This window comes from Vipera ursinii (genome assembly GCF_947247035.1).
Source record: "Vipera ursinii genome assembly, chromosome: 3".
Taxonomy (NCBI): domain Eukaryota; kingdom Metazoa; phylum Chordata; class Lepidosauria; order Squamata; family Viperidae; genus Vipera; species Vipera ursinii.
Genome location: NC_139516.1, coordinates 3221432 through 3247690, shown reverse-complemented (window position 1 = coordinate 3247690; position 26259 = coordinate 3221432). Strand labels below are relative to the sequence as shown.

At 47.0% G+C, this 26259-nt stretch overlaps 1 protein-coding gene across 1 annotated transcript; it reads left to right on the top strand.

The window, feature by feature from the left end:
- Positions 1–9767: 9767 nt before the first annotated feature.
- Positions 9768–23541, top strand: PSMF1 (proteasome inhibitor subunit 1). Its single transcript, XM_083360978.1, has 7 exons — positions 9768–9969; positions 13931–14083; positions 16100–16182; positions 16867–17064; positions 18506–18559; positions 19719–19880; positions 22519–23541. The coding sequence occupies exons 1-7, from the start codon at positions 9841–9843 to the stop codon at positions 22568–22570; spliced, it is 831 nt and encodes a 276-aa protein (XP_083217104.1). The 5' UTR covers positions 9768–9840; the 3' UTR covers positions 22571–23541.
- The last annotated feature ends 2718 nt before the right edge of the window (positions 23542–26259 follow it).

Genomic DNA, 26259 nt, shown 5'->3' with positions numbered 1-26259 from the left:
CTTCAGAGAAGGGCGGGATATAAATGGGATTAAAACAAAATTATATTATTATTATTATTATTATTATTATTATTATTATTATTATTATTATTATCATTATCATTATTATTATTATTATTATTATTATTATTATTATTATTATTATTATTATTATTATTAAAGAGCCTTGGTGGAGCAGTGGGCTAATGCCTCCTTAAGTAACACCAGCTGCCTGCAATTAGTGCAGGTTCGAGTCCCACCAGGCTCAAGGTTGACTCAGCCTTCCATCCTTCCGAGGTAGGTAAAATGAGGACCCAGATTATTGGGGCAATTAAGCTGACTTTGTAAAAATGCCGCTTGGGGGTGTGTGTGAAAGCCCTAATAAGCAGGCAGATACATAGAATGAAGGCTACTGCTAAGCTTGTAAGCCACCCTGAGTCTTCGGAGAAGGGCGGGATATAAATGGAATTAAAATAAATAAAATAAATAACCGAAATTCCAGCGGGAGTTCAGGGCGGTTCTTGGATTATGACTCACCCCGGGGTCTTTTTCCAAGTTTGGAAGGAAAGTCGATCTCAGCCTAGTCTTGGTGGGTCGCTCGCTCGGAGGGGTGTCCTATGGGAGGAGAGGTCAAAAAAGTCAAGATGGCGACCGTCACCCTTCACGTAAGCCCTGCCTCTTCCTCAGGAGCGATAAAAAGGGGGTGGGGCTAAATTGTATGGACAGGCATGGACGCCAAATTGATAATATATTTTTTTCACCCTTGCGCTGATGACGTTCCCTAGTCAGGTCATAAAATGTCTGCCAAGCTCAGGGAGCAGCGAGGACTCAGAGTTACGACGTTAATGAAACGACGGCTTTCACAGCTACGACCGATCCAGCCTCCTCGTGCTCACGTGATCGACTGGCCTGTACTTATGACAGTTGCAGCATCTGGGGTGGGGGGGGGAGAACGGGATCCCCTTTTGCGATTTTTCCAATTGGCTTCCGACCAACCAAATCAATGGAGGAAACCGGATTTGCTTAACGACTGCCTGGTTCCCTTCACAACAGCAGCAAAAAATAACTGTAAAATGGAGCACAGCTGACTTCACAACTGTCCTGCTTAGCGACAAAAATGTTGGGCTGAGTTGTGGTTGTTATGTCGAGCGCTGCCTGTAATTAGGCTGGGGTACACAATTGAGAAAACAACAAGAACAACAACAACAACAACAACAACAATAATAATAATAATAATAATAATTAATAATAATAATAATAAAGTTGGAAGGGACCTTGGAGGTCATCTATTCCAACCCCCTGCTCAGGCAGGAAACCCTATACCATTTCAGACAAATGGCTGTCCAGTCTCTTCTTAAAAACTTCCAGTGTTGGAGCATTCACAGATTTTGGAGGCAAGGAGTTCCACTGGTTAATTGTTCTGTCAGGAAGTTTCTCATTATTTCTAGATTGGTTCTCTCCTTGATGAGTTTCCATGATCCATTGCTTCTTGTCCTGCCTTCAGGGGCTTTGGAGAAGAGCTTGACTCCCTCTTCTTTGGGGCAGCCCCTGAGATACTGGAAGGCTGCTATCCTGTCCCCCCTCGTCCTTCTCTTTATTAAACTAGGCATACACAACTCCCGCAACCGTTCCTTGTAAGTTTTATCCTCCAGTCCCCTGATCATCTTGGTTGCTCTTCTCTGTACTCTTTCCAGAGTCTCAACATCTTTTTTACATCGTACAAAGTAGGGGAGGATTTGGATAATAAATCAGGTGGGCCGACGGGATCAAAAGAGATTCCTCCGATGTCTTTGGAAGAATTGCAGATTAATCCTGGAGACAATCCAGAGGGCAGGCATTTAACCGTGCAGTCCCCAAAAATCCGGCGGGACTTGGTGGCACCAAGCTAACGAACTAATGTATAATATTTTGGTACGCAATTCCCTCTAATTTATGGATTTTTTCCAAGCTTTGTAGCTTCCTGCTAATGTGAAGCATTTTGGTTTGATGGTGATATGCATTCCTTCTTTGCAAGGCGTGATCCAGGATGGATACTGGGAAATCAGAGTTTCGTTCCATACAGTATATTAACCTTGTGAACTCTCAAGCTTCCTTCTTCCGCTATGTCTTCGACATGGACAGTGAGTAATATCTGTATGTATTTAGAATAATAATAGAATAATAGAGTTGGAAGGGACCTTGGAGGTCATCTAGTCCAACCCCCTGCTCAAGGAGGGGACCCTTACACAGGGGTCTTCAAACTTGGCCCTTTGATGACTTGTGGACTTCAACTCTGGGAGCCCAAGTTCGAAGACCCCTGCCCCTTACAGAATAACAAGAATTGGAAGGGAACTTGGAGGTCATCTAGTCCAACCCCCTGCTCAGGCAGGAAACCCTCTACCATTTCAGACAAGTGGCTGTCCAGTCTCTTCTTAAAGGACTCCAGGGGTGGAGCTCCCACAGCTTCTGAAGCCGCTGATGGCTTGTTCTCATTGTTAGGAAGTTTCTCCATTCAAGAAATGGAAAAAGAAATGCAGATTTATAGAACGATTTAACAAATCACTATAGACAAATTATGTTCTTGTCTATTCCGTGCATAATACTTGGTGTGTATCATTTCTAGCCTATTTTTTCCCCGGTGAGATTTTGTTTTCTGTTCAGAGTTGAATATATCTAACGTTTCAGAAATCTACCTGTTGTTGTTGTTACCTGCGAAGTAGTGTCCGACCCATCGCGACCCTATGGACAACGTTCCTCCAGGCCTTCCTGTCCTCTACCATCTTCTGGAGTCCATTTAAGCTCACACCTCCTGCTTCAGTGACTCCATTCAGCCACCTCATTCTCTGTCGTCCCCTTCTTCTCTTGCCCTCAACCTTTCCCAGCATTAGGCTCTTCTCCAGTGTGTCCTTCCTTCTCATCAGGTGGCCAAAGTATTTGAGTTTTAGCTTCAGGATCTGGCCTTCTAAAGAGCAGTCAGGGTGGATCTCCTCTAGGACTGACCGGTTTGATCGCCTTGCAGTCCAAGGGACTCGCAGGAGTCTTCTCCAGCACCAGAGTTCAAAGGCCTCAATTCTTTGGCGCTCAGCCTTTCTTATGGTCCAACTTTCATTGCCATACATTGCAACTGGGAAGACCATAGCCTTGACTATACGCACTTTTGTCGACAGGGTGACGTCTCTCGTTTTTAGTGTGCTGTCTAGATTTGCCATGGCTTTCCTCCCCAGGAGCGTCTTTTAATTTCTTGGCTACAGTCCCTGTCTGCAGTGATCTTGGAGCCCAGGAAAATAAAATCTGTCACTACCTGTATACGAATAGAAATAGAAATAATAGGAATAATAGAAATAATAGAAATAGAAAGGGATGGGATAGACTAGACTAGAGTAGGAATAGGAATAGGAATAGGAGTTGAAAGGGAACTTGGAGGTCATCTAGTCCAACCCCCTGCCCAAGCAGGAGACCCTATACCCGTGGTGCCCAACCTATGGCATGTGTGCCACAGGTGGCACACAGAGCCCTCTCTGTGGGCACGCACACCATCACCCCAGTCCTGGGCCTTCAGCTGGGTTTTATAAAACCTTTTCGCTTTAGGCCTCCGCCATGTGCAAAAAAAAAAAAGTTTCAATCAATCAATCATTTTCAACTTCTCGTGGGGGAAAAAAAAGATCTCTCAAAGTTGGAATTGATTGATTGAACTTTTTAGTCCCACCCAGTCTGCCGTTACCACCGCAGCCACGCCCACCCAATGGGCCACGCCCACCCGGCACACAACGATACATAAGTGAGTTTTGGGTTGCAGTTTGGGCACTCGGTCTCAAAAAGGTTCACCGTGACTGCCCTACACCATTTCTGACCGATGGCAGTCCAGTCTCTTCTTGAAAGCCTCCAGTGATGAAGCTCCCACAACTTCTGCAGGCAACTTCTGTTCCATTGTTTGATGATTCTGTCAGGAAATTTCTCCTTCTTTCCAGGTTGAATCTCTCCTTGATCGGTTTCCATCCATTATTCCTTGTCCTGCCTTCAGGCGCTTTGGAGAAGAGCTTGACTCCCTCTTCTTTGGGGAAGCCCCTGAGATACTGGAGCACTGCTATCATGTCCCCCCTCGTCCTTCTCTTCCTTAAACTAGACATACCCAATTCCAGCAACCGTCCCTTTAATTTTTTAACTTATTGTAATTGGGTTTTTAATCAGAGTTATAGGGGTTTTAGTTTTTAATTAAGGAAAATTTAATCTATTTTAATTGTTATTAATTTTTGTATTGTAATGTTGTTTTAATTGCCTTGTGAACCGCCCTGGGCCCTACGGGAGAAGGGTGGTATATAAGTTAAATAAATAAATAAATAAATAAATGTTTCAGCCTCCAGTCCCCTGATCATCCTTGTTGCTCTTCTCTGCACTCTTTCCAGAGTCTCAACGTCTTTTCTATAGTGTGGGGACCAAAATCGGTTGCAATATTCTATAGAGTGGTATTAGTGCCTTGTGTGATCAAAAATCTATGTTATACAGTGTAAATCAGGTGTGGTTGCAGCAGCCTCTGTCTTGCATCCAACATAAATTGGTGGAGGGGGGTGTGCTCAGGAAAAAAAAACACATTGAAAGCTATTAGGGGAGGCTATTTAGAAAGGGGGAAGAAATGGAGGTAGTGACAGATTTTATTTTCCTGGGCACCAAGATCACTGCAGATGGGGACTGTAGCCAAGAAATTAAAAGACGCTTGCTCCTTGGGTGGAAAGCCATGGCAAATCTAGACAGCACACTAAAAAGCAGAGACATCACCCTGCCGACAAAAGTGCGCATAGTCAAGGCTATGGTCTTCCCAGTTGCAATGTATGGCTGTGAAAGTTGGACCACAAGAAAGGCTGAGCGCCAAAGAATTGAGGCCTTTGAACTCTGGTGCTGGAGAAGACTCCTGCGAGTCCCTTGGACTGCAAGGCGATCAAACCGGTCAGTCCTAGAGGAGATCAACCCTGACTGCTCTTTAGAAGGCCAGATCCTGAAGCTAAAACTCAAATCCTTTGGCCACCTAATGAGAAGGAAGGACTCACTGGAGAAGAGCCTAATGCTGGGAAAGATGGAGGGCAAGAGAAGAAGGGGACGACAGAGAATGAGGTAGCTGGATGGAGTCACTGAAGCAGGAGGCGTGAGCTTAAATGGACTCCAGAAGATGGTAGAGGACAGGAAGGCCTGGATGTTGTCCATGGGGTTGTGATGGGTCGGACACCACTTTGCAGCTAACAACATCATTTAGAAAGGAGAGGGCGACCTCTAGTGGACATTCTGAAAATACAAAGCCAACAGTCTTGGTAAAAGGTATAATAATAATAATAATAATAATAATAATAATAATAATAATAATAATAATAATAATAATAATAATAATAATAATAATAATAATAATAAAAGGGACGCAGTGGCTCAGTGGGTTAGGATGCTGAGCTTGTCGATCAGATGGTCGGCAGTTTGGCGGATCGAATCCCGAGTGCCGTGTAGCAGAGTGAGCGCCTGTGACTCGTCCCAGCTTCTGCCAACCTAGCAGTTCGAAAGCACGTAAAAAATGCAGGTAGAAAAATAGGGACCACTACGGTGGGAAGGTAAGAGCGTTCCGTGCGCCTTTGGCGTCCAGTCATGCCGGCCACATGACCACGGAGACGTCCTCGGACAAGCGCTGGCTCTTCGGCTTTGAAACGGAGATGAGCACCGGCCCCTAGAGTCGGAAACGACTAGCACGCATGTGCGGGGGAACCTTTACCACCACCACCACAACAACAACAACAACAATAATAATAATAATTAATAATAATAATAATTGGAAGGGACCAGTGTTGGAGCATTCACCACTTCTGGAGGCAGATTGTTCCATGGGTTAATTGTTCTCACTGTCAGAAAGTTTCTCCTTAGTTCCAGGTTGCTTCTCTCCTTGTTTGGTTTCCACCCGTTGCTTCTTGTCTTTGCCTTCAGGTGCTTTGGAGAATAGCTTGACTCCCTCTTCTTTGGGGCAGCCCCTGAGATACTGGAAGGCTGCTATCCTGTCCCCACTCGTCCTTCTCTTCGTTGAACTAGACATCCCCAATTCCAGCAACCGTTCTTTATTATCTTTTAGCCTCCAGTCTCCTAATCATCTTTGTTGCTCTTTTCTGCACTCTTTCTGGAGGGAATGCTCCAATCGGAAGCAAATCCGAGGATGCATCTCAAAAAAGTCAAGATGGTGGCTGTAAGATCCCTAAGCCCCCACCCCCACCCCACGGTAGAAGGTCTGTGGCTTTTTTTACATGAATCACTGTGCTACATGAAACCATTGGCAAACTGTCATGTGTCTGCCTAAATAGGCCATTTGTAAAAAAAAAAAGTTTTTTGTTTCTTGTTTATTCATTATTTATTTATAGCTACCCCACCCTTTTATTATTTTTACAAATCAAGCAAGATGGTGAACATATCCAGCACACTTTTCTCCTCTTATTTTCCCCACCAAAAAAAAAAAAAGCCTGCAAGGTGGATTGGGCCAAGAGAGAGGGATTGGCCCAGAGTCACCCAGTTGGCTTCCATGCCTGAGGCGGGACTAGAACTCACCATCTCCTGGTGATTGGCCCAAAATCATCTAGCCAGCTTTCATGCCTAAGGCGGGACTAGAACTCACCGTCTCCTGGTGATTGGCCCAAAGTCACCCAGTTGGCTTCCATGCCTGAGGCGGGACTAGAACTCACCGTCTCCTGGTGATTGGCCCAAAGTCACCCAGCCGGTTTTCATGCCTGAGGCGGGACTAGAACTCACAGTCTCCTGGTGATTAGCCCAAAGTCACCCAGCTGGCTTTCATGCCTAAATCGGGACTAGAACTCACCATCTTCTGGTGATTGGCCCAAAGTCACCCAGCTGGTTTTCATGCCTGAGGCGGGACTAGAACTCACCGTCTCCTGGTGATTGGCCCAGAGTCACCCAGCCGGCTTTCATGCCTAAGACAGGATTAGAACTTTTCTTTGATTAAAGTGGTTAAAAAGCGCTCCTGATTTGAGAGTGGCGGGGTTCAAACAACACACAGAAGTAGGCCTTAGGCACAAAGCCAGCTGGGTGACTTTGGGCCAGCCACTTTCTCTCAGCCCTAGGAACAAGGCAAGGGCAAACCACTTCTGAAAAACCTTACCGAGGAAACTCCAGGGAGTTATTCAGGCAATCTCCAAGAATTAGACACGATTGATTGGAAGAAAAAAAGAAAGCAAATTAACTATCTTTTCTGAATGTGTGAAGTTCCTCTATCTCAAATAAAATTCATCTATGTTTGGATAAAAGGTAGAAAGAACGAATGACTCAGTCAGTCAACAAACCACTCATTCATTCATTCATTCATTCACTTATTCCCTCACTTGCCCACCTAACTCCATTTGTTCGTTCGTTCATTCATTCACTCACTCACTCACCCACCTAACTCCTCATTCTTTCATTCACTCACTCACGCACTCAACTTGATTCATTTATTTGTTCATTCACTCACTCACTCAGCCACCTAACTCCATTCATTCATTCATTCATTCATTCACTTACTGACTTGCCTGCCCACCTAACTCTTCATTCATTCGTTCGTTCATTTGTTCATTCACTCACTCACTTGCCCACCTCTCCATTCATTCTTTCATTTGTTTGTTCATTTGTTCATTCACTTACTCACTCAGCCACCTAACTTCTCATTCATTCATTGATTCATTCTCTCACTCAGCCACCTAACTCCCTTCATTCATTTGTTCATTTGTTCATTCACTTACTCACCTGCCCACTTAACTCCACTCATTCATTCGCCCACCTAACTCCATTCATTCATTCATTCATTCATTCATTCACTCATTCACCCAACTCCCTTCATTCATTCATTCATTCATTCAATATGGCTGCCCCTTCGCCATATGAACCCTTCTGCCCCAAAGCTTGATTTGCAATTGGAAATTCTCCCTTGATGCGGCAGATATGTGCGTGGACATATGCCAAAGTATGCCACATTCTGCATCCCTTGGGAGTTATGGCCAAATCCCAGGATGTGGAACATGGAATTCTGGAGTTTCTGTTGCTTGGCAACTAGAAAAGCCAGTGTAGTAAAGCAGAGCGAAGACTGACGTAGGCCCCCGGATGCCCGGGCACCCACTTGGCACGATGGGAAGCGGGTTGCGTTCGTTCTAATGGAGCGGCCTCGGAGAGCCCACGGTCAGTTGCTGGCGCCTCTCTTTATCTCCTGCCTTTATTGTTTCGATAAGGAACTGGTGAACATCCCTAACAGTCCTTCCTCCATTTTCACCACAGCCATAACACCAGCTGGGGCCAACTGGATCGGGCCCCTGCCCTGTCTAGTCCAGCTGGGTCTTCTCACAGGGCTGTTGGGGAAAGACTGTCTGGGTGGAGGGATCAAGTGGGGGGTCTCTGTCTGTCTATCACCTATCTAGCATCTATCACCTATCTATCAATCACCTATCTGTCTGTCTGTCTATTACCTATCTATCTCCTCTATCACCTATTTATCAATCTATCTAGCATCTATCACCTATCTATCATCCATCCATCTTCTATCAATCACTATCAATCTAACATCTATCACCTATCTCTATCTACCTATCTCCTCTATCACCTATTTATCAATCTATCTAGCATCTATCACCTATCTATCATCTGTCTGTCTATCTATCACCTATCAATCTATCATCTATCTATCTATCTATCTATCTATCTATCTATCCATCTATCTCTATTGCCTATCTCCTCTATCACCTATTTATCAATCTATCTAGCATCTATCACCTATCTATCAATCATCTATCATCTATCTGTCTATCATCTATCTATCAATCTAACATCTATCTATCCATCCATCCATCCATCCATCTCTATTGCCTATCTCCTCTATCACCTATTTATCAATCTAGCATCTATCACCTATCACTCATTTATCATGTATCAATCTATCTATCTACTACCTATCTATCAATCATCTATCACCCATCTGTCTATCTATTGAGGAGTCCTTGATGCTTCCTGAGTTGGTGATTTCCTAGCAGTCTTGAAGGAGGAAGAGGGGAGGAGGAGGAGGAGGAGGAGGATTGTAGAGTCTTTGGTGTTCACTGAACTGGCCCAATTAGGTAGCACTTGATGCGCTAGGGAACATCATCAGCGCACTGGGCAAAGAAACACCCGCAAGAAAACCACGAAGTTCAGAGAGCAACAAGGACCCCACAGTCCTCCTCCTCCCCCTCCCCCTTCTCCTCCCCCTCCTACCCCCCTCTACAAATCCCCTCCCTTCTAGCCCTGGTGATCTTCCCTAGTTGGGTCACCAAACGTCTGCAAGAAACCAAGTAAGCTCAGAGTTCACCAAGGACCCCATAGTTTTTTTTCTTCCTCCTCCTCCTCCTCCTCCTCCTCCTCCTCCTCCTCCTCCTCCTCCTCCTCCTCCCCACACATCCCACTCCCTTCTAACCCTGATGATGTTACCTAGTTTGGGTTATGAAATGTCTGCAAGAAAACCACCCAGCTCAGAGAGCACCAAGGACCACCCCCCCACTCCCCCCCAATAGTTCAGCCTGACCTACAAACCTTCCCCTTGATTAATCCTCCCGAAGCTCCAGGCTGCAACCACCAGCCCATCCTCCCCACCCACCCACCCGCTACCCCCGGCCGGGCTGCGGAGCATGGGCGCTGCAGTCTCAGCCGGGGCGAGGCGGGGAGGAAAATCCCCGCAGCAAACCCAGCTGACGGCTCGGCTGCGCGCCGGGGAAGGCGGAGCGCCGGGGCCGTTTCCCCGTCGGTTCCTTTCGCTTTCCTTTCCGGGCGAGGAGGCGGTTTAGCCGGGGCAGAGCCGGGCCTCCGTCCCTCCCTTTGCCGAGCCCTTGTTTTGCAGGCGGCGGCGGAGGAGGAAGCATGGCCGGCTTGGAGCTGCTCTACACCTCGGTGGCGCCCGAGCTGGGCTGCGCGCAGGACGCCTTGCTCTGCTTCGTGCATTGGAAGCTGATCACGCGCGACTACCGCTGCCTCGGCCCCGGGGACCAGGTGAGACACACGCACACGCACACGCACACACGCACTCCCTCCTCTCTAGCCCACGCGCAGGCCGAGATCCGTCCGGTGCACACACACACACACACACCCCTCTCTAGCCACGCGCAGGCCGAGATCCGTCCGGTGCACACACACACACACACTCCCCTCTCTAGCCCACGCGCAGGCTGAGATCCGTCCGGTGCACACACACACACACACACACACACCCCTCTCTAGCCCACGCGCAGGCCGAGATCCGTCCGGTGCACACACACACACACACACACACACACACACACACACTCCCCTCTCTAGCCCACGCGCAGGCCGAGATCCGTCCGGTGCACACACACACACACACACACACACACACACACACACGCACTCCCCTCTCTAGCCCACGCGCAGGCCGAGATCCGTCTGGTGCACACACACACACCCTGATGATGTTACCTAGTTTGGGTCACGAAACGTCTGCACGAAACCAAGTAAGCTCAGAGTTCACCAAGGACCCCATTGTTTTTTTTTCCTCCTCCTCCTCCTCCTCCCCTCACGTCAACCCTGAGCTAACAAATATTTTCCTTCATTGATTAATTTGTCGACTATTAATAAATGCATCCATCTACCTACTATCCGGTAATTGCCCTATCGAGAAGATGGGCAATGTGTAAAATCAATTAAGCAATGCATCCAGTTCCCAAGACTTCAGGGGATAGGTAAGGTTCAAGACTGCAAACGATGAAGGAACTCAAGGATCTGGGTGGTTGTTTCTCAACCTTAGCACCTTTAAGAGGGCTGGACTTCAGCTCCAGAATGCATTTCTGGCTCTGGCATGCTGGGAGTTGAAGTCCACACCTTGTGGCCAAGGTTGAAAAGCCCTGACTCAGTGTAAAGGGTTTTCAATCTGAGCTGCTTTTAAACATGTCTGGACTTCAGCTCCCAGAATGCATTTCTGGCTCTGGCATGCTGGGAGTTGAAGTCCACACCTTGTGGCCAAGGTTGAAAAGCCCTGACTCGGTGTAAAGGGTTTTCAATCTGAGCTGCTTTTAACATGTCTGGACTTCAGCTCCAGAATGCATTTCTGGCTCTGGCATGCTGGGAGTTGAAGTCCACACCTTGTGGCCAAGGTTGAAAAGCCCTGACTCGGTGTAAAGGGTTTTCAATCTGAGCTGCTTTTAAACCTGTCTGGACTTCAGCTCCCAGAATGCATTTCTGGCTCTGGCATGCTGGGAGTTGAAGTCCACACCTTGTGGCCAAGGTTGAAAAGCCCTGACTCGGTGTAAAGGGTTTTCAATCTGAGCTGCTTTTAAACCTGTCTGGACTTCAACTCCCAGAATGCATTTCTGGCTCTGGCATGCTGGGAGTTGAAGTCCACACCTTGTGGCCAAGGTTGAAAAGCCCTGACTCGGTGTAAAGGGTTTTCAATCTGAGCTGCTTTTAACATGTCTGGACTTCAGCTCCCAGAATGCATTTCTGGCTGTGGCATGCTGGGAGTTGAAGTCCACACCAAGAGGCCAAGGTTGAAAAGCCCTGATCCAACTTGGCCCTATTAGGACTTGTGGACTTCAGCTCCCAGAATTCCTCAGCCAGGCACGCATGCCTGCCTGAGGGATTCTGGGAGCTGAAGTCCACAAGTCCTAAAAGGGCCAAGTTGGAAAACCCCTGATCTAAAATGTTTTCAATCTTGAGCTGCTTTCAACATGTCTGGACTTCAGCTCCCAGAATGCATTTCTGGCTGAGGGATGCTGGGGGTTGAAGTCCAGATATTTTAAAGTGACTTCAGATTGAGACACGCTGCTAGAGATATGAAATAGGAAAACCACAGCCTTGTCACCTGCATACAATCCACATAAACATTGCACAAAATTGCCCAGTTTTCCAAACTGCAAACTAAACACCCGAATGAAAATAATCTTTAAAAAAAGGTAAAGGTTCCCCCGCACATGCATGCTAGTCGTTTCCAACTCTAGGGGCCGGTGCTCATCTCCGTTTCAAAGCCGAAGAGCCAGCACTCGTCCGAGGACGTCTCCGTGGTCATGTGGCCAGCATGACTAGACGCCAAAGGCGCCGGGAACGCTGTTCCCTTCCCACCGGAGCGGTCCCTATTTTTCTACTTGCATTTTTATGTGCTTTAGAACTGCTAGGTTGGCAGAAGCTGGGACGCGTAACAGGCGCTCACTCTGTTACGCGGCACTCGGGATTCGACCCGCCAAACTGCCGACCTTCTGATCGACAAGCTCAGCGTCCTAACCCACGGAGCCATAATAAGGGTGCCGGTTCTGAGGAGGGAGCCCAGATTTTAAGGGTCGTCACTAAGCAGGACTGCCTTGATTTCTTACATGTGTGTGTGTGGGGGGGGGGGGGAACGGGACAAACCCATAAGCAATGTTTCCAGCCAATGCTTCAGAAATCCAGGTGCCATGGACAGTTGTTGTTGTTCTTTTTTTTGGGGGGGGGGCAAAATCAGAATCAGACTTTGAGAAAAAAAAGCTTGCAGCCAGCCTGAGAAAATTAAGAGGACCTCTTCTGGGAGGGGGAGGTCTGGGGGTGTTGGAGTGGAAGCTTGGAGGGCTAACGAAGAACTTCCGTGGGTTCTGCTTTCTTGAAGTGGGCCCCGACAGTGTGCAAAATAGTCGTGTCGCTCTTCTTCAACGCGGTTGAAACTTTGAACGGTCGCTGAATGGGCTGTTGTAAGTCGAGGACTTACCTGTATGTAGGAATTCGGTGCAGAAATTAAAGATGAAATGGGGAGGGGGGGAAAGCAGAGATTTAAACTCAAGAGTTCTGTGGGGTAGATGGCATAAGGTCCCTCTCCTGGATTGTTCGTTTTTTATTTTATTTTTATTTATGTTTTCTTTTGTTTCATATCTTATTTTATATTTTATTTTATGATTTTAGTTATTTTATTTTTCATATAAACTGTTGTTTACTGGCGTTCGTGTAAACAGAGCAAACCCCGCTCCCTTCGAAGACTGATGACGTTCCCTAGTTGGGTCATGAAATGTCTGCCAGAAAACCACCAAGTTCAGACAGCACCAATGACCCCATAGCTGCTCTCCTCCTCCTCCTCCTCCTCCTCCTCCTCCTCCTCCTCCTCCTCTTCTTCTTCTTCTTCTTATTTTTTATTTTTTATTTTTTTATTTTAATTCCATTTATATCCCGCCCTTCTCCGAAGACTCAGGGCTGCTTCTTCTTCTTCTTCTTCTTCTTCTTCTTCTTCTTCTTCTTCTTCTTCTTCTTCTTCTTCTTCTTCTTCTTCTTCTTCTTCTTCTTCTTCTTCTTCTTCTCCTCCTCCTCCTCCTCCTCCTCCTCCTCCTCCTCCTCCTCCTCTTCTTATTTTTATTTTTTATTTTTTTATTTTAATTCCATTTATATCCCGCCCTTTTCCGAAGACTCGGGGCTTCTTTTTCTTCTTCTTCTTCTTCTTCTTCTTCTTCTTCTTCTTCTTCTTCTTCTTCTTCTTCTTCTTCTTCTTCTTCTTCTTCTTCTTCTTCTTCTTCTTCTTCTTCTTCCTTCTCTACAAACCCCCCTCCCTTCTAGCACTGATGATGTTACCTAGCTGGGTTATGAAAGAAAACAATGAAGCTCAGAGACCACCAAGGACGCCATAGCTCTCCTCCTCTTCTCCTGTCTTCAAGCCCCTCTCCCTTCTAGCACTGATGATGTTCTCTAGTTGGGTCATGAAATGTCTGTAAGAAAACAAACAAGCTCAGAGAGCACCAAGGACCCAGAGTCCATTTTCTCCTCCTCCTCCTCCTCCTCCTCCTCCTCCTCCTCCTCCTCCTCCTCCTCTCTTCCTTGTAGCAGCGATGACACTACCTAGCCAGGTCATGAAAGGTCTGCAAGGAAGCCACCAAGCTCAGAGAGCACCAAGGGCCCCACAGTCCTCCCCTCCCCCCCAGGAAACAAGCTCAGAGAGCACCAGGGACCCCACATTTAACGGGGCCCTCTGCCTGGGGTCTTCTTGCAGCCAGGCACCAACGAGAGGAAGTCGGAAATGTTGCCCACCGGCTGGAATGCAGACAAGGAACTCTACACTCTGCGCTACCGGCTGAAGGACGATTCTCACGACCTACTGGTGAAAGCCATTTTGATGGACAACAGCATCATTCTCAACGTCATGGTGAGGCTGCTTTTGGGGGCACTGAGAAGAAGCCCCTGGACCTACCTCTCGTCCTGAAGGATGGAGATGTAAACCCAAAGCAATCCACGTCTTACGGACTGGTCATTGGCTGCCATGAAGGTTTGGGATTCTTTTGAACCTAGGGCGGAAGCCGGAAGGGAGTGACACATAGGTCTGGGAGTACCACCTGCCAGGTCACCCCATTGTTCTCCCAACGCCTAGCCAACGTTTTGGGTTCGAAAGACACCCAGCTTCTAGCCGGGTGTTCCTCAACCTTGACCACTTTAAGAGGGGGGCGGACTTCAGCTCCCAGAATTCCCCAGCATAGCTGGCATGGCTAGCCAGGGAATTCTGGGAGTTGAAGGCCGCCCATCTTAAAATGCTCAAGGTTGAGGAACGTTGTCATCTATCCAGTCGGCGGGGTACAGTTTGGTGCAATTGATCTCACACGCATTGTGGTTTGCAATGGCCACCACCTCTGTTGTTTCAGGAAGCAGCCCTGTTCGGTTTATTTTTCAAAAAGTCCCCTTTAATGTCCTTTAATTTAATTTACCTCAAAAATGGTACCCACAACTCCTGGAGGCAAGTAGTTCCAATGACTAGTCGTTCTCGCCGTCAGGAAATGTCCAAGATCCAAGATTGGATCTCTCTCCTTGGTAAGTTTCTATCCGTTGTTTCTTCTCCTGCTCAGTGGGGCTTTGGAGAACGGAAGAGAATACCAGAGCTGGAAGGGACCTTGGAGGTCATCTAGTCCAACCCCCTGCTCAGGCAGGAAACCCTATCCCATTTCAGACAGTAGTTCAATCAGAATAGAGCTGGGAGGGACCTTGCAGGTCATCTAGTCCAACCCCCTGCTCAGGCAGGAAACCCTATCCCATTGCAGACAGTAGTTCAATCAGAATAGAGCTGGGAGGGACCTTGGAGGTCATCTAGTCCAACCCCCTGCTCGGGCAGGAGACCCTATACCATTTCAGACAAATGGCTGTCCAGTCTCTTCTTAAAAACCTCCAGTGATGGAGCAGCCACAACCTCTGGTGGCAAGTTGTTCCACTGGTTAATTGTCCTCACTGTTAGGAAATTTCACTGTAAAGACACCTGTATAGGAGTCTCAATGGAGAGTCTCAATCATCCAGGTCATGGTTGCCCCAAAGGTGCTTTTTCCAAAAGGGAAAAAGTGAACTGTTTCCAAAAGTTTTTTTAAAAAAAACATTTCAGGAGAATGTAAAAAAAGATGTTGAGACTCTTGAAAGAGTGCAGAGAAGAGCAACAAAGATGATCAGCGGACTGGAGAGTAAAACTTACAAGGAAGGGTTGCTGGAATTTGGAATGTCTAGTTTAATGAAAACAAGGTCTAGGAGAGACATGATGGCAATCTTCCAGTATCTCAGGGGCTGCCCCAAAGAAGAAGGAGTCAAGCTATTCTCCAAAACACCTGGAGGAAGCACAAGAAGCAGCAGGTGGAAACTAATCAAGGCAAGAAGCAACCTAGAACTAAGGAGAAACTTCCTGACAGTGAGGACAATCAAACCAGTGGAACGCCTTCCCTCCAGAAGTTGTGCGTGCTCCCTCACTGGAGGCTTTTAAGAAGAGATCAGCCGGACATTTGTCTGAAATGGTATAGGGTTTCCTGCCTGAGCAGGGGGCTGGACTAGATGACCTCCAAGGTCCCTTCCCACTCTGTTAATTCTGTTACTCATCCAAGAAACATCTTCAGTTCTTCTTCCCTTGGATGAGAAGCAAAATGCAGGGGTCTTCAAACGTGGCCCTTTGATGACTGGTGGACTTCAACTCCCAGAATTCCTCAGCCAGTGTGCTTGGCTGAGGAATTCTGGGAGTTGAAGTCCACCAGTCATCAAAGGGCCACGTTTGAAGACCCCCGCAAAATGTTTTCAAAGAAAAAATGGAAACCAAGTAAAACCAGTTGCCTTTTGGGAGGGGGGGGAAGCGCTTTTAGGACACCCTAAGCGGCGCGTTCAGCTTCATGCTTCCCTGTCGTTTCTGTCCCTCTCCCTCCAGGATCCCAAAACACAGAAAGTGGCGGATCTGACCTTGAAAGTGACCGACTACGTCGACCCAGAACATCTGACAGATTTTGACAGGTAGCTGAAGTTCTTTTCACGTATCGAATGAGGGGTGGGTGGGTGTCTGAAAAACGTCGGGTTGGCCATAAAAATGGTGTCTTTTCTCACTCTGGATTGCTGGGATCCGTACAGTGTAAGCCCCGATTTTGTTTTGATTTATATTCCACCTTTTATTGTTTTTATAAATAACTCAAAGCAGCGAACGTACCTAACCCTCTTCTCTCCTCCTGTTTGGCCAATGGTTATCCAGCCGGCTTAGTTGCTCTCCTCTTGATATTTTTTCCCAAACTCTCAACATCTTTTTTGTGATGCGGTGAGCAAAATGGGCTGCAGTGTTCCAGGTGTGGCCTCACTAGCGTTTTATAAAGCGGTACTAATACGTTGCGTGATCTTGATTCTTTGCCTCTGTTTATGCAACCCAGGATTGTATTAGCTTTTTTCGCTGCCGTTGCACACGGCTGGCTAACGGTCGAGTGATTGTCCACGAGGACTCCAAGGTCCCTGCCACAGCCAGGTCTCACCTAATCCATATTGTGACCGTTGTTAAGTTTGAGGACAGGTCATAAATCCCGTTTTGTTTTTTTGTTTTTTTTGCAAAGGCCGTCGTAATTACGAACCGTCGTTAAATGAATGGTCGTAAGTCGAGGACTGCGTGTTTCCTGGCCTTCCGATGACTCTTTTTCTTCCTTGCCCTTTTTGCAGGGTGTATCGGAACGTGGAGGAGTTGCAGACCCAGATTGTGCATCACATAATCTCCCCTTTTGAAACCTCGAAGCGGCAAAGCAACGCCAAGGAGGAAGAGCCGAAACGGGAGAGAAATCCTTCCCCGCCCAACCCGCCGGATCACGACCCTCTCTGGATCCCGCCTCAACATCCTCACGGCAGCCGGCAGCCCAACTGGTGAGTGCCCTGTGCTTCTGGTGGCCCTCATTGAGGGCTAGAATGATGGGAGGCACGCTATGGGAATGGAATGGAATGGAATGGAATGGAATGGAATGGAATGGAATGGAATGGAAATAGCAGATTGTAGAATAGGATAGGATAGAAATAAGGAATAAGAATAGAATAGAATAGAATAGAATAGAATAGAATAGAATAGAATAGAATAGAATAGAATAGAATAGAATAGAATAGAATAGAATAGAGCTGGAAGGGACCTTGGAGGTCTTCTAGTCCAGCCCCCTGCTCATGCAGGAGATCCTACACCATTTCAGACAAGTGGCTGTCCAGTCTCTTCTTAAAAATCTCTAGTAATGGAGCACCCACAATTTCTGGTGGCAAGCTGTTCCACTGGTTAACTGTCCTCACTGTCAGGAAGTTTCTCCTTAATTCCAGGTTGCTTCTCTCTTTAATCAGTTTCCAACCATTGTTTCTCATCCTTCCCTCTGGTGCTTTGGAGAATAATTTGACCTCCCTCTTCTTTGTGGCAGCTCCTCAAATACTGGAACGCTGCTATCATGTCTCCCCTATTTCTTCTTTTTTTTAGACCAGCCAAACCCAAGTCCTGCAGCCGTTCTTCGTATGATTTAGCCTCTAGGCCTTTGATCGTCTTAGTTGCTCTTCTCTGGATTTTTTCCAAACTCTCAACATCTTTTTTGTGATATGAATGAATGAATGAACCTTTATTGTCAAAGTACAACCATGTATACATGGAGATTGGCTGAGCCTCCCTTCGTTGCCCCCACCCCACCCCAAGCTCACAGTGACAACAAACCCTCCATCTTGTTACACCACGTGAGCTAACTGCACAACACATCGGCCTCGCAAGTCAATCATGCACAAAGTTTATAAAAATTATTTCCCGTTCAAAAGCCTAACAGCCCATGGATAAAAGCTGTTCTTCTGCCTGTTGGTACGGCTGGCTACTCTCCTGTATCTCCTACCCGACGGTAGGAGAGTAAAGAGATACTGTCCAGGGTGTGAGTCGTCCCTGAGGATTTTCCTCACTCTTCCAAGGCAGCGGGGCCTGGCAAGGTCATCCAGTGGTGTCAGGGGACAGCCCACGATGTCTTGTGCTGTGCTCACCACCCTCTGTAATGCCTGCCTATCCGCGGCTGTGAGACCAGCATACCAAACCACAATACCATACGAGAGGACGCTCTCTATAGTAGACCGGTAAAAGAGGGTCATTAGCCGTTGTTCTACCCTGTTCTTCCGCAAGACCTTGAGAAAGTGAAGCCTCTGTTAGGCCTTTCTAGCCACCATATGGTGTCCAAAACTCGCTGCGGTGTTCCAGGTGTGGCCTCACTAGGGCTTTATAATGTGCCAAGGAGGGTCTCCATTTCACCCTATTCCAGGGCTCTGATGTCTGATGGTCTAATGAAAATAAGTTCTGTTTTAGGCCAGATCCACTCAGTCCGTTTGATATCGGCAGACAAGATCTGGATCCTTTGGGGTAAGCCGGTTCCTCGTTTGGAGGGTTGTCTTTTTACAGATCTTCCATGTTTCTCAACCTCAGTGACTTTAAGATGGCTGGACTTCAATTCCCAGAATTCCTCAGGTAGCTGTAGAAGCCTCCTTGGGCAGATGATCAAGCAACCCATCACTCGCTTTTATGACTTTAAAAATACCTCAGGATGTGCAATGCTTCTACTCTTTCTTTCTCTTATTTTCCCCATAACAACAACCTTGTGAGGTGGGTTGGGCTGAGAGAGGTTGATTGGCCCAAAGTCACCCAGACAGCATTTGTGCCTAAGCCAGGACTAGAACTCACCGTTTCCTAGTGATTGGCCCAAAGTCACCCAGCTGGCTTTCATGCCTAAGGAAGGACTAGAACTCCCAGTCTCCTGGTGATGGGCCCAAAGTCACCTAGCCGACTTTCATGCCTAAGGAAGGACTAGAACTCCCAGTCTCCCGGTGATTGGCCCAAAGTCACCTAGCCGGCTTTCATGCCTAAGGAAGGACTAGAACTCCCAGTCTCGCGGTGATTGGCCCAAAGTCACCTAGCCGGCTTTCATGCCTAAGGAAGGACTAGAACTCACAATCTCCCGGTGATTGGCCCAAAGTCACCTAGCCAGCTTTCATGTCTAAGGAAGGACTAGAACTCACAATCTCCTGGTGATTGGCCCAAACTCACCTAGCTGGCTTTCATGCCTAGGGAAGGACTAGAACTCACCGTCTCCTGGTGATTGGCCCAAAGTCACCTAGCCGGCTTTCATGCCTAAGGAAGGACTAGAACCCGTCTCCCGGTGATTCCCCAAAGTCACCCAGTTGGCTTTTTATGCCTAAGAGGCAGGACTAGAACTCACCATCTCCTGGTTTCTAACCTGGTGCTTAAATCACTAGACCTTTTCCCTCAGCGTGGCTGGCTCAGGAATTCTGGGAGTTGAAGTCCTCGAGTCATAAAAGAGCCAAGATTGCCTACCGTTGATCCTAGACCAGGGGTAGGCAACCTTGGCTTTTTTATGACTCGTGGACTTCAACTCCCAGAGTTCCTGAGCCAGCTGCTCAGGAATTCTGGGAGTTGAAATCCACGAGTCATAAAAGAGCCAAGGTTGCCTACCCCTGTCCTAGACCAAACTGACTGTTAATTCACTCTCGATTCTCTTGCTCAGGGGCCGAGGCGGAGGAGGAATGATCTTTGATCCGCTTCGGTCAGGATTTCGGAATCCTGTTCTGGACCCCTCTTCTGGGCTGCCCAGCAGACTCCCCCCTGGTTCCGTTCCTCCCGGAGCCAGGTTTGACCCTTTTGGACCCCCGGGGGCCGGCCGGAGTGGGTAAGTATTGCGGAAATTCCGTTGCATCCAATTGCTGAAAAACTGAATTTTCAAAATGTCTTCCTTTTGTGCTTGTTGAGAATCTCCCAACACGCCTCGTTGCTAAACTTCAAACGGTCGCTAAGCGAATCGTTGTGAGTTAAGTCTAGAACTTCCTGCACTTTTTTCTTTGGTCAGCCCCAACTTCAAACGGTCGCTAATCAAATCGGCTGTAAGTTGAGGATGACTTCATCTAAATTCCGTCCTAAATTTAGGAATGCGCCCACGGGAATCAAAGAAAAAACGCGGGTAGTCCTCAAGTTACGACAGTTCATTTCGTGACCGTTTGAAGATTACGACGGCACCGGGGGGAAACTGACTTACGTCCCTTTTTCACATTTAACGACCGTTGCAGCCTCCCTGTGGACCTGTGATCAGAATTCAGCCGCTTGGCAACTGATTCATATTTATGACGGTTGCAATGTCCCGGGCTCATGTTTCGCTTAACAACGGTGGCAAGAAAGGTTGTAAAATCAGGGAGAACACATTTAACAACGGCTTTGCTTAGCGACAGAAAATTCTGGGCCCAGTTGCAGTCGTAAGTCGAGGACCACCTTGACATTTGACCCCGGATGCCGTAATTTAGGAGCATACCTGCCTCAGGGGTGCCCCAATTAATCTCAGCCTTGGTTAATTTTGATCGATTCTATTAGTTTTGTGGCTTAGCGCGTTTTAACCCAGCTTCTCCAGATGGCCCAGGATTCCTGGCTACAGATTAGCTCCCGAACTGAGTTAAGCATCTTACGTAAACGCAATTGCAGGATTTATCCTAGGATTACGTATTTATTCAGCAGCGTTCCCCTCCTGCTTCAATCAAACATCTCAGTGCTAAACCATCAATTAAAAAAAAATAAAACCCCAACATGTCCTTAAACCATATTGAAGACCGTGATCCGCTTGAGTTTGCCGGGACTGGGGAAAACAGAAACTGCAATAAATTCATAAAGACCTTTGGAAATCCTGACCATATCGGTCAAAGGTCCCTTGGCCGTAGTTTGGAAAGGCGAAACCCCCCCCCCCAAAAAAAAATATTTTAAAAACTTTTAAAGCAGAAAGAAGCCAATTTTTTTTTAAAAAAAAAGTAAAGCAAAACCGGAACGTAAAGTCAAACGTTTTATTTATTTTATTGGTTTACCCAAGTTTTAGCTGCCCATCTCGTCAAAATAAATAAAGTAAGCAAAAAAACGGGGTGAAAATAAGCAAAACGAAAAATTATTTTGAAGGCAACTTTGAGCCACTGAACTTTGAGCCACTGAGAAACAGTTGCTGAGATGGGTGGCTATAGAAATCAAATAAATAAATCAACTTGATTGGGGGGGGCGGGGTCCATGGTGCTCTCTGAACTGGGTTGTTTTCTTACAGACCTTTCATTACCAAACTAGGTAACATCATCAGTGCTAGAAGGGAATGGAGTTTGCAGAGAGGACTGTGGCTCTTTAGTGCTCTTTCAGCTGGGTGGTTTTCTTGCAGACGTTTCATGACCCAACTAGGGAATGTCATCAGGAGGAGGAGGAGGAGGAGGAATAATAATAGGACTGTGGGGTCCTTGGTGCTCTCTGAGCTTGCTGGTTTTCTTGCAGACGTTTCATGACCCAACTAGATAACAACATCAGCGCTAGAAGGGAGTGAATTGCCCACTGTTTATATAAACAGCACGGATGATGTTACCTAGCCGGGTCATGAAACGTCTGCAAGAAAACCACCAAGCTCAGAGACCACCAAGGACCCCACAGTCCTCTTCCTTCTCCTCCTTGTCCTTGTCCTCCTCCCCCTTCGCACACATCCCACTCCTTCTAACACTGATGATGTTACCTAGTTGGGTCATAAAACATCTGCAACAAAACAAGCAAGCTCAGAGAGCACCAAGGACCCCATCGGCATCCTCCGCCATCTCCTCCTCCTCCTCCTTCTCCTCCTCTCCACACACTCCACTCCCTTCTAGCACTGATGATGTTACCTTGTCGGGCCATGAAACGTCTGCAAGAAAACCACCCAGCTCAGAGAGCACCAAGGACTCCATTGTTGAACCCCGAGCAGCACATATTCACTTCTAAAGCACAAGGTTTATTGTCTTCTGGAATCGCTATACAAGATGAATCACGGTTACCTTTGAGGAGGCAGTCTGTTCCATGTTGTGGGGGGGGCACCACAGAGAAAGTCTGCTTCCTGGTCCATATTTCTGCATGGCTGGCTGGGGAATTCTGGGAGTTGAAGTCCGCCAGCCTAAAAATGGCCAGGTTTCAAGAGTCCTTGACATAATGCATTCTTCATTGTCAAGGTACTGATTTAAAAGCTGACCAGCTTATGTAATGTAAGAGGTAATGATGTGAATGACTCAGCAGGGTCTGTGTCCCTTTAAGAGCTTTGTATAAAAGGGAAGGCTCTGCTGATGTGTTCTCTCTCTTCTGTTTCTTGCTGTAACTGTGGTGTGTTGGATCCTGCTGTATTAGCACGAGTATGTGTTTTGTTCCTGGTGTATAATATTGTAGATAGCGTAAGATAAACCACCATTTAATATAGACCACTGTTTACCGGGTTTACTCCTGAGTTATCTCGCGCAACAAGACTGTGCATGCTCTGACATTCATTCCTCTTTCAGGCCTAATCCTGACCATCTTCGCCCTCCAGACTACGACGATATGTTCATGTGACAACTGCAGAGATTCAGCATCTCTTTCCCAGCAGATTGACACCTGACATTTATCCAGACGTGGGGCAGAGTTGGCCTTTTATGCAGTGATTTTCTCTCCTGGCCCACTGGTTTTGGTCCCCTTCCTATAAACCCAAAGAGAAACAGTCTCTGCCTTTCTCCCTTTTTTCCCCGCTCCAGCATTTTACGTTCGCTCCATCCGGGACGTAAATTTGGTGACCCACCGTTGGGTGCTCCAAGATCGGCTATGTTTAAAAATCTAGAACTCTTTTTCAAAAGCTGTGAGCAAGGTAGCCCCTCCGGTGAAGATTCTGTATATCAGGACTTGTTAACCTGGTTTAATCTCAAACCAATTTGAAATGAAACATGGTAGAGCTACAAAAGGGTAGGTCCGCCACCAAAATCTTCCTGTCTCCTATTTACAGCTGCTGATTTATCCTGGAAATGAATGGTCCTCCCGTTACAGGGAGTTTTGTTACATGCTGCCAAAACTTTGGCGGGGATGTAGGCCAGCAAACTGGGCCCCTTCTTCTTCACTTCCAACCCCCTCAATTCCCCCCCTCCCTTTGCCACAACTTCATGGAGTGTGGAGAAACTGGAACGAGAACTTGAAGGTGCCCAAATACCTTGATCTGGAGATTTAACCGCTAATGGGCAATATTTGGCCCAAGGCTTCCAGGTGCCAACTTGCTTTGGGGAATTGACACGGAGGTTTGGTGAAAGAGTTGCTTTAGTGAGGATAAACCTGCACGCCTGCCCTCCATCTTCAAGCACAACACAACCACACAAGTATACACCCCCAAAGCTGGCTCAACCGAACTGTTTTTGCTGGTAGGTAACGCTGCCACCTTGGTGCCCGATTCCACCTGGAAAAGCTTCCTGTCACTTCGCCAATGTCTCCATTTACAGGTTGCAGTTAATTGTTGCCTTAAAAAAAAACCTAATAAAATGAACAACGAACCTCGATCTGCAGCCTCTCAAAAAACAAATTTATTTATGAAATTTATTTGCTGCCCGGCTCTTATCCGACACCTCTGGATGGCTTACAGCATCAAAGCATTAAAAGGGATTAAAAAAACAAACCATTAAGATCATCCATCATAGAAACACAGCAGATAAAAACCATGAAATGAAATCAATGCAGGTAATCCTTGCGACTTAACAAGAGTTCATTTAGGGACCGAGGTTACAACGAAGGGACTTACAGCCGTTTTCACACTTCACGGACCATTGCAGCCTCCCAGTGGTCCCATGATCAAAATTCAAACACTTGACTCATAGTTACAACGGTCGCACTGCCCCGGGGTCATGCCATCCCCTTTTGCCACCTTCGGACGAGCAAAGTCCATGTTACCGGCTTGAAGAACTGCAGTGATTCGCTTAGCAACTGTGGCAAGAAAAGTCGTTAAAGGGGGCGAAACTCGCTGGACCACTTGTCTCGCTTAGCGACAGAAATCTTGGGCTCAGTTGTCGTAAGTCGAGGATTACCTGTAATCCCAGATGTCAATGGAGGGAACTGGACACATTGGGGGGGCGGGGGAGGGGGCAGGAGGTGGGATTAAGTTTTAATTAGCCAACCACCTTCAGTATGAAGCTGACTCATTGGGTCTCCCAAATTCTCCCATCTTTCTCGCCGGAATCCTTTGGAGGCAAAAGCAGCTAATTCCCGTTTCCTAGCAACCGTTTGCAGCATCCCTGGAGAGGTTCTCTCATTTCTGCTAATTGCTTGCCCACCGTTTTGGAATTTTCTCCTGTTTCCTAGTGGAGTGACGTGCGCCGAGTGCACGGGCAGCCCTCAACAACCACAGCTGAGCCCTGAATTTAACGTTTGTTGCTAAGGGAGACGTTGGTTACCTGAGTTTTATGGTTTTTGTAGCCCCAGTTGTTAGCTGAATCCCTTGCTGTGTTAAAATTAGTGACACGGTTGTGAAGTGGCTGTAGCTTCCCCCTTGACTTTTGTCGCAAAAGAGGAAATTGGATGACCCTGGGATACCGCAAGCTTGTGTCCCAGCCTACATGAGTCCTGGTTACGCTCAGAAGGAGAAACCCCTCTTCCAAGAAATGGGCAAGAACCGCAAGGAAAAACCAACCCCTTTTATTCTCACAGACCTGAGTCAATGTCAAAGGCAAACAAACACAGTCCACAGAAACTCCATCCTCAACACAAATGGCTGCCTTACACAACCAGCACCTCCTACACCTCCCTTTTTATAAGTCAGCCAAGGCGTGGCTTCCTAACGCCTTCTCCTTTGCCTTTGGAGCCGCCCCATTGCATCCCTCTGCCCTACTCGCTTCTCTTGCCGGCGCTTTCGTGCATCCGGGATTTGTCCCAGCTGTGCTTCATTGATATCCAACTCAGGCTCACAGCACAGCTGTGTCTCAGCCTGAGCGCGAGTAGAGGGGCCGGGCACCTCGTCCGACTGTAAGTCTCAGAGCTCCACTGACTCTGATGTCACTCCAGACCCCTCCCCTTCCTCAGTCTGATTCCTCAGACTCAGCTGCCAGATCCACTGGCTGGCGAGGAATCACAACACAAACGTAAACACGAGCCACTTGCCGAGTGTCTGGGTTTTGTATGTGACAAAATGGGGATGCTGCAACGGTCATAAATGTGAAAAATGGTCATAAGTTGCTTTTTTTCAGCACTGGCATAATAACTTCGAACGGCCACTAAACTTGTTCTTTAAGTTGAGGACTATCTATAGTTGGTGAGGAGTTTTGTTCTTTCCCAGAAAGCCTCCAGAAGATTCCAGAGGATCTTCTGGATTGCAAGGGTCTGAGATAATCTTGACTTTGGAGATCGACATAACCTCCGCAGCCAGGTTATGGGTGGGGTGGGTGGGTCCTACCTTGCCCCTCAGGGCTGTGGACGTCTAGATTTGCCCGGACTACAAACTCCATGATTCCCACAGAGGAATAATGTTATTCACCTCTCGCGAGCACCCAGGTTTGCTGAGAGGAAAATAATCCAGAGGAATCCCTGAGCAGGTTGACTTTTTAAAATCTATTTTGTGAAAGTTTAATTCACTTGGTTGATCGAATCTGGAGATGCAACCAAGAGCCTGCTTGCTAATAGCAAACATTTGAGAGCGGTGGGGGGTTTTTTTGTTTTTTTTTTTAACCTTAGCTGCTTTAAGATGTGCGGACTTCAATTCCCAGAATTCCTCAGCCAGCTCAGATAACTAGAAATCCTGGTTCTAGATCCTATATAAAAACAAAGATGTGTGGACATCGCTGGCTGGGGAATTCTGGGAGTTGAAATCCACAGATCTTAAAAGTTGCCTTGGTTGGGGAACACTCCCTTAGTTCATTGCACATGTCGATATTTCATTTTTCTGTCGCATCTAGAACCAGGATTTCTAGTTATCTGAGGTGGCTGGGGGATTCTGGGAGTTGAAGTCCGTGCATCTTAAAAGTTGCCCATGTTTATTCGTGGCACTGGTTTATTCATTGCAAACACAGCATGGGTATTTTATTCTGCTTTATTCATTGCAAATATTTTGTTTTATAGGATCCATAAACAGAATTTCTAGTCATCTAGGACTGGAAGGTAAATAGAAATAGGAAACCGTCGCTTTCCTCTTTTTCCTGGACCACTGTTGTAAGGATAAGCAACTAAGTAAATAGAATAAATCTGGAAAATGGATCCTTACAAAGGGACTTGGGTTTGGCTTAGTCTAAAGAAAAGAA

Excerpts from the sequence above, each read along its gene's own strand:
- PSMF1 (XM_083360978.1), top strand. The coding sequence starts at position 9,841 with ATGGCCGGCTTGGAGCTGCTCTACACCTCGGTGGCGCCCGAGCTGGGC. Across the intron at positions 18,560-19,718 it reads CAAGATCTGGATCCTTTGGG|GGGCCGAGGCGGAGGAGGAA; the intron begins GTAAGCCGGTTC and ends TCTCTTGCTCAG. Across the intron at positions 19,881-22,518 it reads CCGGGGGCCGGCCGGAGTGG|GCCTAATCCTGACCATCTTC; the intron begins GTAAGTATTGCG and ends TTCCTCTTTCAG.